The sequence below is a fragment of the Sturnira hondurensis genome, unplaced genomic scaffold (assembly GCF_014824575.4).
Source record: "Sturnira hondurensis isolate 20B ecotype Veracruz unplaced genomic scaffold, ASM1482457v3 Scaffold0007865, whole genome shotgun sequence".
Taxonomy (NCBI): domain Eukaryota; kingdom Metazoa; phylum Chordata; class Mammalia; order Chiroptera; family Phyllostomidae; genus Sturnira; species Sturnira hondurensis.
In genome coordinates, this window is record NW_028080496.1 from 12,468,948 (window position 1) to 12,488,027 (window position 19,080).

The following is a 19,080-nucleotide window of genomic DNA, read 5'->3' on the forward strand; positions in this document are numbered from 1 at the left end:
TCTTTGTAAGAAACATTTTCAGTGCCCTGTAGGAAAAAGTGTCCTGTAGGGGGGAAAAAAAGAAACATTTTCATTACAATTAATTCCTTTAATAGCTAGAAGCTTTTCATCTTTCCAATTTACTTTCATTTAACTTTCAGTAATCTGTGTTTTCCAGGACACTAGCCATTTCAACTACAATTCCATGTTTAACAACCTAAAGTTGTCCATGACACCATCCTATAATCTTCGTAAAATATGTGTGAGCATTTGAGATATCACTGGGTAATATCTTGATATTGGTCCCTTGCAAAATCTCCATTTCTCTTCAGTGAGGCATGCCAGAGGTTAATTTGCATCCTTGATTCTACTAAAGAACCAACCTGGGCTATTCTGCTTTCCATATATTTGTTTTTCTTTATTAATTTATGTCCTTATTTTTTTTCAATCCTTCCATAAATTGTTATTTGGTTAGATTTGTTGCCTTGTCCTGGCAGAGTTGCAAAGTTGGCTGAAGCCATCATCCCGTATATGAGTGGTCCCTACTGTTTTTGGCAACCGGGTCCGGCTTTTCCATGAATGGCCTGCAGGGGGCGGAGCAGACACAGAGCTCAGGCGAGCACCACCGAGGCCGCCCTCCCAGCCTGCCGCGGATGAGTTTGGGCGGGGCAGGGGGCTCTGCTGAGCTGGGAGCGTGGCGGGGCATGAGGTGAAGTTCAGGCAAGCATCCCTCCTGGCCTGGGCCCTAACAAGCTACAGACTCCTACCAGTCCACGGCCGAGAGTTGGCGAACCTTACGGTACACCTAAAAGGTTCATTTCCTCTTCGGGACACATACTTGCGTTGTGGGTTCAGTCCTTGATTGGATACAATCGATATCTTTCTCTCTCAAATCAATAAATACATGCTCCGGTAAGGATTGAAAAAAATTGTTTTTTTGGTAATTACCAGAATTGAGTGATTGTATCAGAAATAACCAGACTTTTTCATTTTCTGACACATTCACTTCAAACTATAAAATTCCCTCTAAGAAGTATTCTTTCCACCAGCACACAGATGTTTATATAAGCACCTGCATTATTAATCAAAGCCTAATATTCTCTAACTTGGTAATTTTTTTCTCTGACCTGTGAAGTATTTAGAGATATGCTTATTAATGTTCCAATTCAGAAGTAATTTCTAGTTAGATTTTATTATTGGTTTCTGGCTAAATTCCAGTCTGGGGTCAGAGAATATTTTCTGAATTATTTCAATCCTTTGAAATGACTGAGACATCTTTTATGTCCATATGTTACAGACAAGCCTAAGTGTCTGGTGTGTTTGCACAGACCAGATGAAATAGGTGTGGTGGTTTTATATACATCAGTTAAATCAGTAGTACTAACTGCGTGCCAAAGCTCCCAAACCTTTCTGGATTTTCCCCTCTGCTTATTCGGTCAATCCACCTTGCTTTTTAGTGATCAGAAATATTAATGCACTTCCTTATGACAAACTCCAACTCCTGGGCAGTTACGGATGATGGTTCATGATTCCCTTTAATCACTTCTTAAACATTTGCAGGGGAAAAGGAGCATGGCAAATTATAGTAATGAGTATTTTGATATTTGTATATTTTTTACATCCTCACCCAAGGCAATGTTTTTTTTTAAATTTTAGACAGAGAGGAAGAAGGGAGGGAAGGAGAGGAGAGAGAGACATCGATGTGAGAGAGAAATATCCATCAGTTGCCTGACATATGTGCCCCTACTGAAGATCAAACTCACAAGCCAAGTATGTGCCCAAACTGGGATTTGAACTCCCAACTTTGGTGTATGGGATGACGCTCCAACCAGCTGAGCTATGTGGCCAGGGCAAGTATTTTTATGTTTTCAGAAATGAAAATCACTCCTCTAAAGACCCAAACTTCAGATTAAAGCTGTCCCTTTCCCATACAGCCACGGCAGGCAGGTCTGTGTGCACCCATGACATGACCCCTGTGGGCTTTCCTAAAGGGAAGAAGGCGTGGGACTCCAGCATCACTGTGACAGTCTTCCCCCATCTGTTGTTCCCTTTGCCTTTGTTTTTTTTTTTTCTCCCAGAAGCAAAGCTCCTTCCTTCCTTATTAATGGACAGGGTCTGGCACAAATAACACTCTTTAATTACAAAATATTTTATTACAAAATCATAAGCATGTCATTCTGTAACATAACAATATCACACTCAAGCACACCATGTGAGATTTTAGGGGAACTGTTCAAATTAAAACTATAAATTACTACACTGATATTATGACCCTACCAACCACACTCAGGCGGGTGTTCCTTCTACCAGACCCTGTATTTAAGGCTATAAATTTTGCCTTTAAGCATGACCTTACGTGCATCTTAGATGTCTTCATTTTTTTATATTTTCATTGTTGTTCATTTGAAGCTGCTTTCTAATTTTCTTTGTGATTTTTCAATAATGCATAGGTTATTTAGGTTAATTCATGCTCTCTTGGGTTCTGCCTTTTGAACATAATTAGCTGTACACTAAGTCCTTCAAACATTGATTTCACGCATTTACCCAGTGTCTTTTTCTCTGATACAAACATCAGCCTTATGTAAGCTATTTCACATAGCTAGACATTAAAATTTAAGTAAGTTGGAAAAAATTTAGGTAAAACCATATCAATATGAACATGACAAAATTCTGCTAAACACACTAAAGTATACACATAGCTGAATTGTTGGCACTTGTGGAAAAGCACCTGGGAGATTTTTTGAAAATTTCAGTGTTTAATTACAATGAAGATAATTCAGTGTAGTGTGTATCATGAGAGCAATTTTTTATGATGCCAGACTGAGTATTTGAGCAGCAGTTACAGGTTTTTTTAATCCTCACCAGAGGATCTGTTTATTGGCTTTAAGGAGAGAGGGACAGAGAGAGAAATGTAGATGTGGGAGAGAAACATCGATTGGTTGCCTCTGGTACACCCCCACTGAGGATCGAACTCACAGCCTGTGTACGCTGACCAGGAGTTGAACCCACAGCCCTTTTGGTGTATGGGGTGACGCTCCAACCAACTGAGCCACCTGGCCAGGGAAGTTACACTTGTATTTTAATATCCATGCTGATATATCAAATTAGAAAGGCATTTTTTGGAGTAAGTTTCTTGTATTTGATGTGGATTCCTTGAAATAGCACACCTCTCCCAGTCTGTTCTATGCAGGATGAGAGGGGGAAAAAACACCAGAAACAAAAAACACTGCAAAGACATGTTTACCACTGAACTTCTTCTTTTTTTAAGTAACATTTTATTTCACCTGGTTTTAAAGCTTACCTTAGTTTTCCCAGCTTTACTGCAGCATAACAGGTACAAAATACTGCACATAACTAATATATTCAACTTGGTGAGCTTGGACGTAGAAATTAAGGGTTGGAGACACCTGCCTCTGTAAGTTTCAAAATAAAAGTCAGTAGGTCTATCAGCATGAGAAAGTTAGTATTGACTCACTACCTCTCATGTGCCCCGAACTTCCAAAGATTTGTAGATATATTACTGCTACATGCAGAGCATCGAAAATGGAGGATGTGGACAGTGACTTTCGATTCTTGGGATGATTCTAAAATACAAAAGACATCACAGGGGTCTCCAAGACTGTCCCTTGTAACAGGCACTGGTGCAATAATTATTTTATAAGAATTCTCTCATTTAATACTCAGAGCAAACTGTGATTATTACCACTGCACTATCACTATTGCCATTATTATTCCTATTGTTTTCCAGATGAAGCAAAAGACTGGGATTCATTTGCCTGAGATGTACTCTTGGGTTCAGAATTTGAACTCCTGATGCCTGATGTTAGATACTCGCCTTCAATCCCTCCTCCCACCAGCTCACTCCCCAAACCCACAGACACACCTGAACGCTGGACTGGAAGCAGATGTGTGTGCTGGGGGAAACTGCTATGAGATAATATGTGTTCTTTGAATACAGACCTATCAGCCATGTGGGGCTCTGCCCAGCAGGCCTCAGCCCGTTGGGATAAAAGATTGTCCTTTTCTGTCTATCCCTACAGTCCACTTCTGAGTTAGGCTCCCTCCTCTCAGGCTTTTGTTCGGCCGTCTGGACTATGTCACCATTGCGTTGCTGTAAAGCACCTTTCACATTGTCCTTCTGCTCCCTGGTCGCCAGGGGGCTGAGCACTGCCTGCTCAGGTGGAATGCCGCTTCCCTTCCTTCAACTTGGACCCCCAAATGCTGACCAGCCAGAAATCCTGTGCAGCCCTTCAGACTGCTGTGGGTACACAAGTTTTTCCCAGTAAAGTCCCAGCCCTTGAGGCACACAGTGCTTTGGGGGGGGGGGGGAGAATAAACTGAGAGAAATGGCCAGATGTCTATGTTCAGAGACTGCATGAAAACATCAGTGCTCAGGGGGGAAAAAGGACAGAAAAATGGACTGTGACAGAGAAAGTTCTTTAAGATTATAATTTGACTGGGATGGGAAATCCTTGCTTATTTCTTCCAACATGCACTGCTTGATATTCCCAGTTATTCAATTTCACATGCTATAATCAGAAGATAGGATTTTTTTAAAAGATTATTTATTTATTTATTTATTTGTAGACAGAGGGGAAGGGAGAGAGAGAGGGAGAGAGACTTCAATGTGTGCTTGCCTCTTGCATGCCCCCTATTGGGGACCTGGTCTGTAATCCAGGCCTGTGCCCTGACTAAGAATCCAACCAGCGACCCTTTGGTTCACAGGCCAGTGTTTAATCCACTGAGCCACGCCAGCCAGGGCAGCAGAAGATAGGGTTTGAGTTTCTGATAGTGCACATGTAATTTTGTCTCATGTACTATAAAACCAGATGGTACAGTTCACTGTGAGATGGTGGGATGTGAACTTGATTGGGAAGCACACAGGTGGGGACTGGAAAGCAAGCGGTGCCTGGTGACAGCAGCACAGCCTTGGGCAGGTTAGGGAATCTCTGATCCCTCCTGTTCGAGGGAATAAGATGGTCAGGCACTACCTGGAACTTCACTGTCTAGTACAGTAGCTACTAGTCATGGGTGGCTATTTAAATGAACTCTGAAATTTACCAAAAAAACAATCCAGCCCTGGCTGGCATGGCTCAGTGGACAGAGTGGTGGCCTGTGAACCAAAGAGTCGCCATTTTGATTCTGTCAGGGCATACGCCTGGGTTGCAGGCTGGGTCCCCAGCAGGGGGTGCACAAGGGCAACCACACTGATGTTTATCTCCCTTTCTCCTTCTCTCCCGCTCTGTATAAAAATAAAACACATAAAATCTTTAAAAAAATACAAATTCAGTTCCTAAGTCACTCAAGCTACATTTCAATTGCTCAAAACCCACATGGAGTGTCCATTGCACTAAAAATCATATATACACAATCATCATAGAACTGGCTTATTAAAAACAGGGATCAAATATCATTTACACAGTGCTGAGAACATATTACTGTTAAACAAGTAATAGGTTTATATTCAGGATTCTTATGTTTGTGAATCTGTGAAAAGCCTGAAACTTAAACCTGGTATCTGTGCCCCAAATCTTTCTTCTGCAAAACTCTTAGGGGTCGTCAGAGGAAGATCCATGAACCAATGTATTTAGAGGAGGTCGGAGAATGCAAGTGAGTCAGACCTCGGAAGAACTGCTATCTCCAATACAAAATTCCATATGATAGAAAGGAGGAAAATTCCTACATTTTTGGTGGGAAAGTCCTTCATGAGCAAAAGTGATCTCAATTTCACCACTTTAATTAGTTTAATTCCTCAGATGGTTATCTTTTAATGTTGGTGTAAATGCTATGAATTTTAAATGTTTTCATGTCATTGATTATGCCTTTGTAATGTTACAATGTATAGAAATACAACTGACCTTGTATGTTGAAGTCCTATCTGATGTCCTTGCTAAATGGATTTATTAAACCTAATGTTTTTATCAGTTATTTTCATTTTTGGCTCTCTTTCATTAAAAATTCCTTTCCAATTTTAGCATCTTTTCTTTGCTTGCCTTTTTGTACTAGCAAGGACTTACAATAAATAATACAGGATTTTAATATTAATAAATAAATACAGGATTTTTTGCCTTTCTATTTTTTTTCAGGCAGAAATCTTTGAAAGCTTTCATTTAAAGAATTGTTTTTAACTACAGATTAATTTATCCAACAGATTAATATGTATGTTTATTTCTGCCCATCATTTTTATTAATAAATGTGTTTCTAGAAATATGACCATTTCATATAAAATTTAAGGTTTAATAGTCTAACCTTGTTCCTGATTCCTTCACAATTTTTAATGTGTCATTAATGTAGTGATACCACTTTTTAAATTTCTGATCCTGGTTATTTGTGCCTTATTCATTTTTCCTGATAAATTTCACCAGAAATTTCAATAATCATTTCAAAGGATTTTGTTTGATTCACTCCCCTTATTTCATGCTTGTTTTCTTTTAATTAATTTCCTAACTCTAGTATTTGCTTCAATCTGATTTAGGTGCTATATCCAGACTTTTTCTCATTTTAAAATATAAATTTAGGATATAAAATTCATTTTAAAAAACTTGTTTTAGTAAACAACATTCAGTACTATATAAAATGATGATATATCATACCAGATTTATTCTTGGAAAAATGGTAAGTTAAATCTTTAAAAATCTATCAGTGCAAATAATCACATTAAAAGAATACAGAGGAAACAGATGATAATATCTCAAAAATATTCAGAAAACCACCTGATAAAATTCAGGATATATTCATGATTATTACCCTTAGCAAAGTAGAAATAGAAAATATTTTTACTAAACTTATTAAATGTATCTACAAAATGACAAAAAGCTCGCAGGTGGAAATTAAAAAGCACCACTTGTGAGCTGATGGTAGAGAATATGCTGTGAAAGGCTGTCCTACCACAATGCAGCACAAACCCTGGTGAAAGAAAGCCAGGGAAACAAAGGGGAACCACGACTTAAACTAGCACGAGAAAATAAAAGCCAGGGTCACACAGGGAACAGCGGCTTATTAAGTCAGCATCAGGAAGGAAGAAGCCTGACGCTTCTGCACAGCGGAGAAAGGGGACCATCAGAAATCCCAATAAACAGATGCCATAAAGGCACACACACACAAAATGGACTCAGATAAAAAGTTCTCCCTGCTCACGCCTCATTGACCAAAAGCATTCTCAACGTAAGCCCCTACGAATTTCCAGAAAATAAAGACCAGGACAAATTTTGTCAATAAAACAAAAATAATCAAAGATTCCATCAGTGACTATTGTGGGGCAAAAAATAAGTAAATAAAAAGCCCCACACAGACATAATATGAACAGTAAAGTAATTCATAAAATTCACGTGTGAGATGTTTCAGAAACAAGGTGAACTTTTCAACATGGGAGGGAGAAATGGTTATGGTTCAATGATTTTTAAAACAGACAAATACATCCGAACGAACAATCAAATGCAATGCGTCTGCGTGAATAGCAGAGGAGATTAAATTAAAACCTCAAAGGGTGGTGGTAACATCCTCCGGACGAGCCCACATACAGCGCGGCTGCGGCGGCAGAGGCCAGGTGACAAGCGACAGGCAGGCAGCCCGCCTGCCGGGAACAAAGGAAGCACGAGGTCTGAGTTCCCGCGATAAGATTTTACAGTTCCCGCGGACCGGGTAGGAAACTGCAGGTGCACCCACCGGAAGTGTCCGTCTTGCCTGCCGGGAGCAGAAGGAGGTAGGAACCTATTGTAACAGGAAGTGGGGGTGACACGGACCGAAAAAAAGTGCGCACCTCCCAGTAAGGAGCGCCGTGCCGGCTCCTGGCCTCGAGCCCGAAAAGAAGCGATACTGGGGCTTTTCTGGCGCCGTTTTGGGGTATAAAAGGTGCAATGGAAGAGCCTGCAGCTCCCAAAGAACCCCACGAGGCGGACGATGCCTCAGCAGGTGCCCAGGGAGCAGGTGAGGGTGCTCCGAGGCCCAGCCACCGGACGCGCCCAGTTACCCGGCATCCTACGGCTGCAGGCCCGGCCCCCTTCCGCACGGCACGTCTCAGGCCTGCCTATGCTTCCGGGGGCGGGGCCGGGCCCAGCTTTCTTCCCGGCCCGCGCCGCAGCGGCAGCTGGACAAAGCAAGTCGTCTGCAGGTATTATCTGCATGGGCTGTGCAAGGAGGGGGAGAACTGTCGCTACTCCCACGACCTCTCAGGCCGGCAGGAGGCCAGGGAGGGCCGGGGGTCGCCGCCTGGGGCCTCTGCAGAGCCAGGCCCCAGCGCGGCTGCGCAAGATGAGCCCCTGCCTCAGGAAGTGGCGTGCGCCCCTCCTGCTGCGTCCTCACGCTCCTTGCCTGTGATTGGCGCGGCTGCTGAAGGGGGCTTCTTTGAAGCCGAGACCGAAGGCGCAGGCCTGGAAGCTGCGCAGGGAGCGGGTGCGGAAGGCTGGGCGGGCGCGGCGGCGGCGGCAAGCTGGGCGGATGCTGTTGAGTTTGTTCCCGGGCAGCCCTACCGGGGCCGGGGGACCGTTTTTGCCCCCGAAGCTCCTCCGCAGAGCTCGGTGACTGAGTGGGAGTACGTTGCTCTGGGCACGGGGACGCAGCTTTGCCGCGATGCTGCCATGGGGCAGTGCTTTCGTGGGGAGAGCTGTGCGTATCTCCACGGAGAGATATGCGACTTGTGTGGGCGGCAGGTCTTGCACCCGATGGATGCTGACCAGCGGGCAGACCACATAAGAGCCTGCATTGAAATGCACGAAAGAGATATGGAGCTCTCGTTTGCCGTGCAGCGCAGCAAGGACAAAGTGTGTGGCATCTGCATGGAGGTTATCTATGAGAAAGCCAACCCCAGTGACTGCCGCTTTGGCATCCTCTCCAACTGCAACCACTCCTTCTGTCTTAAGTGCATCCGCAGGTGGAGGACTGCCAGAGAGTTTAGGAACAGGCTTATCAAATCCTGCCCGGAGTGCAGGGTCACCTCCAACCTTGTCATTCCCAGTGAGTTCTGGGTGGAGGAGGAGCAAGAGAAGGAGGAACTTATTCGGAAGTACAAGGCGACCCTGAGAACCAAGACCTGCAGGTATCATATTCCAGGCAGGGGTTGCTGTCCCTTTGGAACAACTTGTCTTTACAAGCATGCAGACCCTGAGGGCGAGGGACAGGAGGAGGAGGAGGAGCAGGAGGAACCTGAGAGGCAGGGGAATGGGGCCCCCGGCGGTCACCGCAGGAGACCTTCGGAGCCTGAGCAGGTGGGAGAGGGCAGCATGCTCTTTCAAAGCAGTAAAAAAGAGCTTGTCATGCTTTGGCTGGCCAGTCTGTTGTTGTTTAAGTGTTTTTTTCCACTGGGAGATAAGGAGCTTTTCTCAGACACCCAGTGGGACTTGCTCCGTGGGGCGCTGGGAAAATATCCCCGCTTGAGTCTGTGGCATTTCGCTGTGGCATGTGGTGTAGTGTGCTGAGGCTCTGTCATCGGCCGTTGCCTGTTCCCTGTTTATAGACACATCTACCATGTACGGCAGCTGTCGGAGCCATTTCTATAGATCATCCATCCGTTTTCTTGCCCATCCCCATTTCTCTCCCTCCTAAGAGTGTGGTGTGTCACAAAAGTCACAAAACGTTTTTAAACTTGTTTGGTGAAATGCATCATTGCTGTCAGTTTATGGTTTATTTTGTCATCTCTGTTTTCAACAGGATTGACTCAGTTCTAGTCTAGTGTTTACAGGATTTCCACACTCATTTTGAAGCCCCTCAAGAGTAAATGGGACAGGGTGAAGGGAGAAGTCTTAACTGAACGAGGAAGTTTTTGCTGCTACAGCTTTAAGAAATGGACCCTCGGGGGGCCTTGTGCGTGCAGCTGCTCGTCTCTGCTGTTTACATGTCTGTTCCTTCCCTGATTCCTTTCAAGTGCACTTTTTAACTTGTGGTGACCTCGTGCGTTTGTGTTTTACTTGACCAGAACCAGGTGTATATGTTTACATGTTTTCATCCTGCTTAACTTGATGTGAAATTATATGTGGAAGTATATATCTAAGAATTATATATAAGCATATATGCATATGAGTGAGTATAAAAGTTATCTATCTGAAAATATATATAAAGGACATATATATCGTAATGTAGTATACTGTGTGTGTAATAAAATAAATACAGAACTGGATGCTAAAGGTCAAAGGCTGACAGCATTCACTTTTGTGTGAGTGTGAGGTGAATGGATAATTCGTTCCTTTCTCAGGCTACCATGATTTGCATTTAATGAAAAAGGGTGTTCAAGTCGATCTGGCCAAATATGGCACAGATCTTAAAGGACTTACTAAGTAGGACATTGGTGATTTCCATGATGGCATTAATGGCTCACCCTGCTGTTGTAAATGCAGGTTTGTGTGTGCGTGTAGCCACAGCACAATTCTGGACACAACGCTTTGTGTTTACTATTCTCAGTTATCACTCGACCATCCACACGATGGGCTTTTGACAGACGTTTTCTGCATGGAAGTGAAAAGATCACGAAAGAAAAATAAAAATGTTGAAACTAGTCAGAATACAAGAATGGAAAGGCAAAAACCTGAAATCTAGAAAGAGCCAAAAACTAAATACAATAGTGATGCTGAAAGTTTATAACACAAACACACCATAACTAGGTTAAGTGAAAGTAGTTTAAAGTAAAAGTGAAATATTTTTCAGTCTTGACTATAATTAAAATGAAACTATACACTATTTAAAACACACACCTGAAGTATCAGAATACAGAAACACTAAAAGTGATAGGATGAAAAAAATAATCAAGCAGATGCTGTGACTTCTAGGCAGAATGCATATTCAAGATAAAGGCATTGTCAGATAAATAGGATGGCGCATAAACATTAAGTTACAATTTATCAAGAAGATAAAGCTATTCCAATTTTGTATTCTTTTAATAACTTTAGCATCAGTTATACAAATAAATAATTGGTAAGTATAGAGAATACAAAACCTGAGTGACAGATTTTAATACATCTTTTCAATAACTGAACAAGGAAGGAATGAGCTGAACAGCCTGATTTGAAGAACTCAACGGGCCTGTATAAAATGCTATGTGAATTCACTGAAGAGTGCTCTTCCCTGGGCTCAGATAGCCGAAAATACACTGGAGGCTTGCTGACTATCCAACAAAGAATGTATTTGCAGAGTTTCTACCATGTACTGAGCACTCTGTAAAACACGAATTTAATTCTTAGAACCAGCTTACTGTAATTTCCTCTGTCATCCTGATGAGGTAAATAAGGTAGAGAGGTTAAATTACTTGCTGATATCACTGTGATAATTTATATCCTATAGATATAAATTAGTGGGACAGTGAATGAAACACAGTAGATGCTCAGGTCACAGTCACGATGGTCCCACATATACATGCTCAGCAGAGGGGTGGGCACAACAAGCTCCTACAGAGTGTGGGAGCCACGGGGCATTATCTGTGGGCTGCCAGGCTCAGTGTTTCTGGGTCCCCTTCTCAGAATATGCCTTGGCCTCTCCTGTTTTTGCACTGTCTCTCCTCTGTTACCAGATTCCTGATTCTACATGGAAGTATCTCAGCCTGCTTTCACTGGCATCATTGCCATAGTCCTTCCCTCAAAGAGTTCTCCCATCAGGAGACCCTGGATGTCTCCAGACATGCACCCACCTCATCCCAAACACACAGGGTCAGGAGGGCTTAAGATGACCAACCCACTCGCAAACAGGATGACGTGGGGCCACTCAAGATGCACGGATTCCAAAGGCTCACAGTGAGCTGCGAGTGCTGGTGAAGCTGTCAAAGAGGGGTTTTTAAACTGCACGTGGGAGGCTCTGAACCCCATCCTAATGCACACTACCTTACATGCAATGGCACATTTTAATTCAAATGGGATCTTGCACCAGACAGTGATGAAAAAGTTCAGGGGGCTCAGTGAGATGAGGGTTAGTAAAGGAGATAAAATGTTTGGGCAACAGGAAAAGGGTAATTAGAATCCTGCCTCTGCCCCTTACCAGCCACGCATTCCGGAGCAGGTTAGTTTAATTTTCCACACTCCAGTTTCTTTATGTGAGAAATGGGTACAACAGCACATGCTTTGCAGGGCTGTTGTGAAGATCAAATATAATTGGGCAAGGAGCTTCAGTCACGTGGTATTTTTTAAATGGCAGCGATAAAAGTGGGACTGATGTGTGTTTTGGGGCCTGAACAGAGCTTACACAAGAATGAATATTCACTCAGTTTTTCTCTCTGGGAATCTTTGGAACTTGAAGGAAGGTAGTATTATTATTTTTATTATTTTCATAAAATGGAGCTCATAACCTTTATGGTCATAATTTCAAAGAGACCAAGTTTTTTTTTTTTCCAGCAAAAGTTATTCAGGTAAAACTAAAAATGCTCTTCTAATCCTGGAGATATAGTAAACAACAGAAATGTATTCTTTGGGATGGATGTCTTCATGAGTAAAAATAAGAAGTAAGGTGAAATTTAAAAACAGGACATTTCCTGTCCCTCATCAGCTCATTCAGAAAGAGGTCAAATAACAGGGACATCACCAAGAACGAACTAGGAAACGCACCCCGAGTGTGTCCCCAGTGCATCCCCAGTGACGGCAGGTGAAAACCGCGGCTGGGCAGCTGCGGGCCCCTTGGAGTCAGGAACAAAGGAGCACTGGCACGCAAACGTCTGGTTTGCGAGCGCGCGGTGTGTGCGGCCCCTCCCCCACAGGGACGCGCGGACTCGGTCCCGGGGTCTGTCCAGAAGGTTTGATTGCAACCTCGTGAAAAAGCAAGTCTGCTCTGCCTGCGCTTCGTGTGGTGGGTGTACAGACTTGTAAAGATGCTAATACTTCACCTGGTGCCCCTTTCCCCTCTGAGATGACTGCCTCCCCTGTCATTGAATCCATTCACTGAACTTGAACGGCGTAAAGGGGAAACATTTCCAGTTCGTACTCGGTGCCCGTAAGCTGCTCTGTTTTGCACTTTTTGTAAACAGCTTGTGGGGACGGTCTGTTTCCACAGCGGAACTACAGTCTCGGTGTGGAATAGGTTTGGGCGTGGTTGGCAAAAAGAGTATTTGGAAAATGGCCCAGTGCTAGTGCAGAAAAAGGAAATTAGTGCAGGTCAGATTTTTTGCTGTGAAAATATATAGCATATCCCATTCTCCAGCATTGAATGGGCACTAATAAAAATAATTGTAGTGGATCACAATAAAACTGTCAAATAAATTGAGAAATTAGTCGTATAGGTAACATACTCTGATGTCAGTGAGAGAAAATAAGCCACTCCTATACGAAAATTCCTTTAAGTGTCTCTCAAAAATAATTTGAGGGGAGAGTGAATGCAAGTCATTTAGCAGGGCAGAATGAGTAATTTAAAGTTATACATACCATGCTCCATGGGATAGTACTGGATCTGTGTTCCAAGTAAAGCTAATTTCAAACACTAATTAATACACACTGTTGAGAAAGGCAAATTACCTAATAAAAGAGGTCCCCAAATCTATAAACTTTAAAGAAACAACATACATGCAAACATACACATGTAATAAATAATTAAGAAAGATTAAAGCAAAAGTTAGTAGGTTAGAAAATGGGAATATAAAAGCTGCTTTTTGAAAAAATCAACAAACAGGTAAATTATCAAGTTGACCGAAACTTAAAGGAGAAAGCTCACAGTCTGGGAGGAAGAAGCATGGCCTTCTCCCGAATTTGAGCGGCAGTCTTGAGAGTTCACACAGGATGCTCCAGCGTGTGGCGGTCAGCTCCTTCTTTTCAGACAGCCCTCCCTCTTTTCAGACAGCCACCTGGAAGCGGATTCCCAGCTCCAGCACACAGTCAGCCCGCACACAGTCAGCCTGCACACAGTCAGCAATGGGAGCCATCTGTTGGCAACCGGCCCATAGCTGTGAGCTCTAGTCACTCCTGTCTCTCCATCATGCTCCGACCCCTGTGATTTACTTCTGGGCATCTCAGAATTTTTCTCCTGTGACCTTCCCCTGTTTTTCCTCCTCTCCCCGACCTGCCCCCGGAAGCCACTGACCTGTTGTCTGTTTCTGTGAGTTTTGCTTTTGTAGATTCATATATGAATGAGATCATGTAGTATTTGCTTCTCTAACTTATTTCATTTGGTATAATGCCTCAAGGGTCATTTATGGCTTTACAGATGGCAGGGGAACCCTCCATTTTTTATGGTTTAGTCCTATTTCATTGTGTGGCATAATGTGTACCAAAGTGTAACCAGCACATACACGATCGGATTTATGCAAAATGTTGCAAAGACATCAAAATAAAAGAGAGAAATCAGAATAGAAATATCTCTGCACTTTTATCTTTTTTAGTCAGAGGAAAGTAATCAGATCTGCTGAGATCAGACACAAGCAGGTAGATCCCTTCTCTTTATTGACAGTTAAAATTATTTTGATAACGCACTGCATACAAAAACAAAAAAATGAGATGAAAATTTCAGCAAGAAGATGATACAACATTGCATGTTGAAACTCTAAAACTATCCAGCAGACTTCAAAAAGTGAAAATCAGTAAGGTGCAAGAACATTATATATATAACAACGATCACGTAGGAAATGTGGTGAAGACCTACTTGTTATGGAAACAGTGATTTAAAGTGCATAGAAATAAACTTAAAAACCTGAACAAAAACAAAAAGAAGCACATCAAGTATTCTTATTTTACTGCAGTGTAATTTGGTGTACCATATTTGTGTCAAGTGTATAAAATTGCGATTCAACACTTGCATATGATGCATAGTGATTGCCACAGTAAGCCCAGTCACTCTGTCTCACCATTCAAAGTTAGTATGATATTAACTGCTGTCCCCGTGTTGTGTGTTACATCCATGATGTACCTGCCTTGATACTGGGACTTTGTATCCTTTGATCCCCCTCGCTCATTTATGCATCTCCCAACCCTCTTTCCCCCTGGCAGCCAATCTCTCCTCTGTATCTATGAGTCTGGTTTTGTTTTGTTTACTTTTTTATTTTCTGAAGATTCCACATGTAAGCAAAATTATACAATATTTATCTCTGCCTAACTTATTTCACCTAGCAAAACACACTGTAGTTTCATCCATATTGTCACAAGGACAAGATTCGACTTTTTTTTTTTTTTACGACTGAGAGGTGTTCCTCTGTATATATGTATCCATTCATCTATCACTGGATATTTAGGTTGTTTTCATCTTGGCTATTGTAGATAATGCTTCAGTGAGCATAGAAGCGCTATACAGTTGACCACCAACACTCCAAACTGTTGAAAATATGTGTATAATTTTTTATTTCCCCAAAACTTCAGTCATCCTTGATATCTATTGGGGATTGGTTCCAGGACCCCCTGCAGATACCAAAAATCCATAGATGCTCAAGTCTCTTATATAAAATGGTATAGAATGATGCATCTCCACATAATGTGGATTGCCAGCAGCAGATGGAAGAGGCTGTTTTCATTCTCTAGTTGGTTAAATCCGTGAATGCAAAACCTGAGGATATGGAGGGGCACTTGTACATTTACTAATAAATTCCACATATAGGTAGATGCACACAGTTAAAACCTGTGCTATTCAGAGTCAATTGTGTATTTTTGAATTAATGTTTTATTTTTATTTTTTAATTCTCACCTGAGGGTGTGCTCACTGATCTTAGAGAAGCATCGATCAGTTGCCTCCCAAAGGCACCGCAACTGGGGGTTGAACCTGCAACCATCAGAGCCACCTGACCAGGGCTGAATTGGTGTTTTGATTTTCTTTTTTTTAAAGGCCTTTATTTATTTTTAGAGAGGGGAAGGGGGAAAGGAGGGAGAGAGAGAAGGAGAGAAACATCACTGTGTGGTTGCCTGTCACACCCCCCACTAGGGTCTTGGCTTGCAACGCAGATGACCCTTTGGTTTGCAGGCCTGTACTCAATCCACTGAGCCACACCAGCCAGGGCTGGTTTTCTTCTTCATGTAGATACCCGGAAGTGGAATTGCTAGATCATGTGATAGTTTTAACTTTGTGAGGAACCTCCATATTGCTTTTCATGGTGCCTGCACCAATTTACACCCCCTGTAACAGTGGAAAAGGGTTCTCCTTTCTCCACCTCCTCATCAACTCTTCTGTTTCTTATCTTTCGATAATAGCTGTTCTGACCCATGTGAGGTGGTAGCTCATTGTGGTTTTAATTTGCATTTCCCTGATGGTTATTGATGTTGAGCATCTTTTCATATGTCTGTTGGGCCTCTGTATGTCCTCTTGAGAGATGTGTCTGTTCGGGTCCTCTGCCCATTTTTAAATTGGATTGTTTGGGATTTTTTGATGTTGAGTAATCTGAACTATTTACATATTTTGGATACAACTCCCTATTGCATGTATCACTAGCAAATACTTCTTCCATTCAGTAGGTTGTTTTTTCATTTCACAGATGGTTTCCTTTGCTGTTTTTATTTTATTTTACCTTTTTTTTTGTTTCCTTGCCTGAGGAGATATATCAGAAAAAATATTTCTAAGAGAAATGTAATCTGATGAGATTTTACTGCCTATGCTTTCTTCTAGGGTTTTTATGGTTTTAAGTCTTACATTTAAGCCTTTAATCCATTTTGAGTTTATTCTTGTATATGGTGTAAGAAGGTGGTCGAATTTTATATTTTGCATGTATTTGTCCAGTTTTCTCAGCACCACTCATTTTTTAAAGACTTTATTTATTCATTTATTTATTTATTTATTTATTTTTAGAGAGGGGAAGGGAAGGAGAAAGAGAAGGAGAGAAACATCAGTGTGTGGTTGCCTCTCACACACCCCCTACTGGGGACCTGGCCTGCAACCCAGGTTGCAGTTTGTACCCTCACATGTACCAGGCATGTACCCTCACTGGGAATCGAACCAGTGACCCTTTGGATTGCAGACTGGCCCTCAATCCACTGAGCCACACCAGCCAGGGCTCAGTGTCAGTTACTGAATAGACTGCCTGTACCTCATTGTATAGTCTTGCCTTCTTTGTCATAAACAAAACAGAACCAGGCTCATAGACACAGAGAACAGATTGACAGTTGCCAGGTGGGAGAGGAGTTGGGGGCTGGGTGAAGAAGGTGAGGGATTGAGAAGTACAGACTTGTAGTTAGAGAGTAGCCACAGGGATGTAAAATACAACACAGGGAATATAGTTCATAATATTGTAGTAACTATGTGTGGTGCCAAGTGGGTACTAGAATCATCAGGGGGATCACTTTGTAAATTATATAATTTTCCGATCGCTGTGCTGCATACCACAAGTGGCAAACAAGGTCCACAAGCCAAATCTGGCCCTCCGCCTTGTTTTATCTGGCTTGGCACCTTGTTTCTACCTGGCAACAGCGCCGAGCTCCTTGCCCCTGGTTAAGGAGTAGTTACATGTATACAGTCCTAAAATTACACTCAGTCCTTTGAAGGCAACTGCAAGGCTGATGTGGCCCCTAGTGAAAATGAGTTTGACACCCCTGCTGTATACCTGTACCCAAAACTAAAATAATACTGAATGTCAACTGTAATTGAAAAAAAAAAGAAAGGCTCTCAGATCCTGGATTTTACCAGGCTGGGCCAAGAGGTGTCTGGCTCTGACCATACTCTGCTGCTCTTCCAGCCTGGGGGAAATGGCCCCAGTGGTCACTCAGAGACCATCAGGGCCTCTGCAGTTGTAGGGAGGTGCTGTCACCTCATTTCCTACAGGCCATCCAGCCTCTTCTGTGGGCCTTGGGGATGAGGCTGCCCAGAACCATGGGGGGTGACCCCTGCCTGGCAGAGCTGTGTGGAGGGGACCATGGCCCCAAAGTCCAGAAAGCAGGGCAGAGAACCAAAGGGATCCTTCCCAAACTTAGGGTATGGAGTTGGCCTTGCCAGGAGCTGGACTTGCTCAGGAACTTCCTCTTTCCTGTCTCCCCCTTTTGGAGTGGGAGCTTGTCTGCCCTTTGCCTATCTCCCCATTGCAGTTTTGGGAGCACATATCTCTTTTGGTTTCTTAGGCTCACAGGGGAGGATGGGAAGTGCTCGAGTTTCTTCCATAGTTCATTTAGATGATACATAGATGGCCATTTGGACTTGAGACATAATACGTGACGGCGGGAAGAGTTAAGACTTTGGGGGCTGTTGGAGAGAATGAGTGTATTTTGCATGTGAGAATTTTAAGGGTCGGGGTAGAATACTATGTACTACCTGTTTGTTTCCCCCTCCCCAAATTCATATAAAGAAGGAGCCCTAATCCCCAGTGGCATGGGACCTGGAGGTGGGACTAGCACCTCCTTTGGGAGGTCATTTGGTCATGTCAGGGGAACGCCCACAAATGGGAGTAGTGCTCTGAGAAGAGACATGAGAGAGATGCCCCTTCTGTCTTCACCACATGTGGACACAGCTAGATTGGGGGCTGCTGACCTCAGACCCCCACCTCCAAAACTGGGAGAAGTGAAAGTGTGTCATTTAAGGATACCCCCAGTTGGTGGTATCCTGTTAACAGCAACCCAAATAGCCCTGGCTGGTACAGCTCAGTGGATTGAGCATGGGCTGAAAACCAAAGTGTGGCTGGTTTGATTCCCAGTCAGGGCACAGGCCTGGGTTGCAGGTCAGGTCCCCAGTGGCGGACACATAAGAGGCAACCACACATCGATATTTCTCTTCCTCTCTTTCTCCCTCCTTCCCCCTCTCTAAAAATAAATAAAGTCTTAAAAAAAAGAGCAGCCCAAACAGACTGAGACAAGTAAAAATAGATCACATGTAGCTAGTAAAAATAAACAAACAAAACTGTGTGGAAACTCGCATGAAAAAAGCCAATGGAACCTGAGTATATGAATGGAAAAATAATCCACCCTCGAACCTACCAGATCTTAAGACATAGCATCATGTGCTAGCAATAGAGAGCGAGATACTAGCACTTGACCTGACAGATCAGAAATGTACATAAAAAGGCTGTAAATGGGCACAGGTGCACACGGGAGTTGAGTTAGTGATAAAGATTGTAGGAAACATAGTGGGCTATTCAGTAAAACACTGGGTAAAGTCAGGAGTGATCTTGAAAACTACCACTTGGGATCCACATGTCCAACTGCATGCCATAAAAATTTCATGTTCATCAAAATTTCAAATGTAAACATGAAACCAAAAATACAGAAAAAACAGGATATATTTTTCATGTAAAACCGTACAGT

The 19,080-nt window shown here is 42.8% G+C and overlaps 1 protein-coding gene across 1 annotated transcript; it reads left to right on the forward strand.

Moving 5' to 3' along the window:
* The first annotated feature begins 7,744 nt into the window (after window positions 1-7,744).
* Window positions 7,745-10,279, forward strand: MKRN3 (makorin ring finger protein 3). The gene has a single exon (XM_037053794.1). The coding sequence runs from the start codon at window positions 7,837-7,839 to the stop codon at window positions 9,391-9,393; it is 1,557 nt and encodes a 518-aa protein (XP_036909689.1). The 5' UTR covers window positions 7,745-7,836; the 3' UTR covers window positions 9,394-10,279.
* The last annotated feature ends 8,801 nt before the right edge of the window (window positions 10,280-19,080 follow it).

Excerpts from the sequence above, each read along its gene's own strand:
- MKRN3 (XM_037053794.1), top strand. The coding sequence starts at position 7,837 with ATGGAAGAGCCTGCAGCTCCCAAAGAACCCCACGAGGCGGACGATGCC.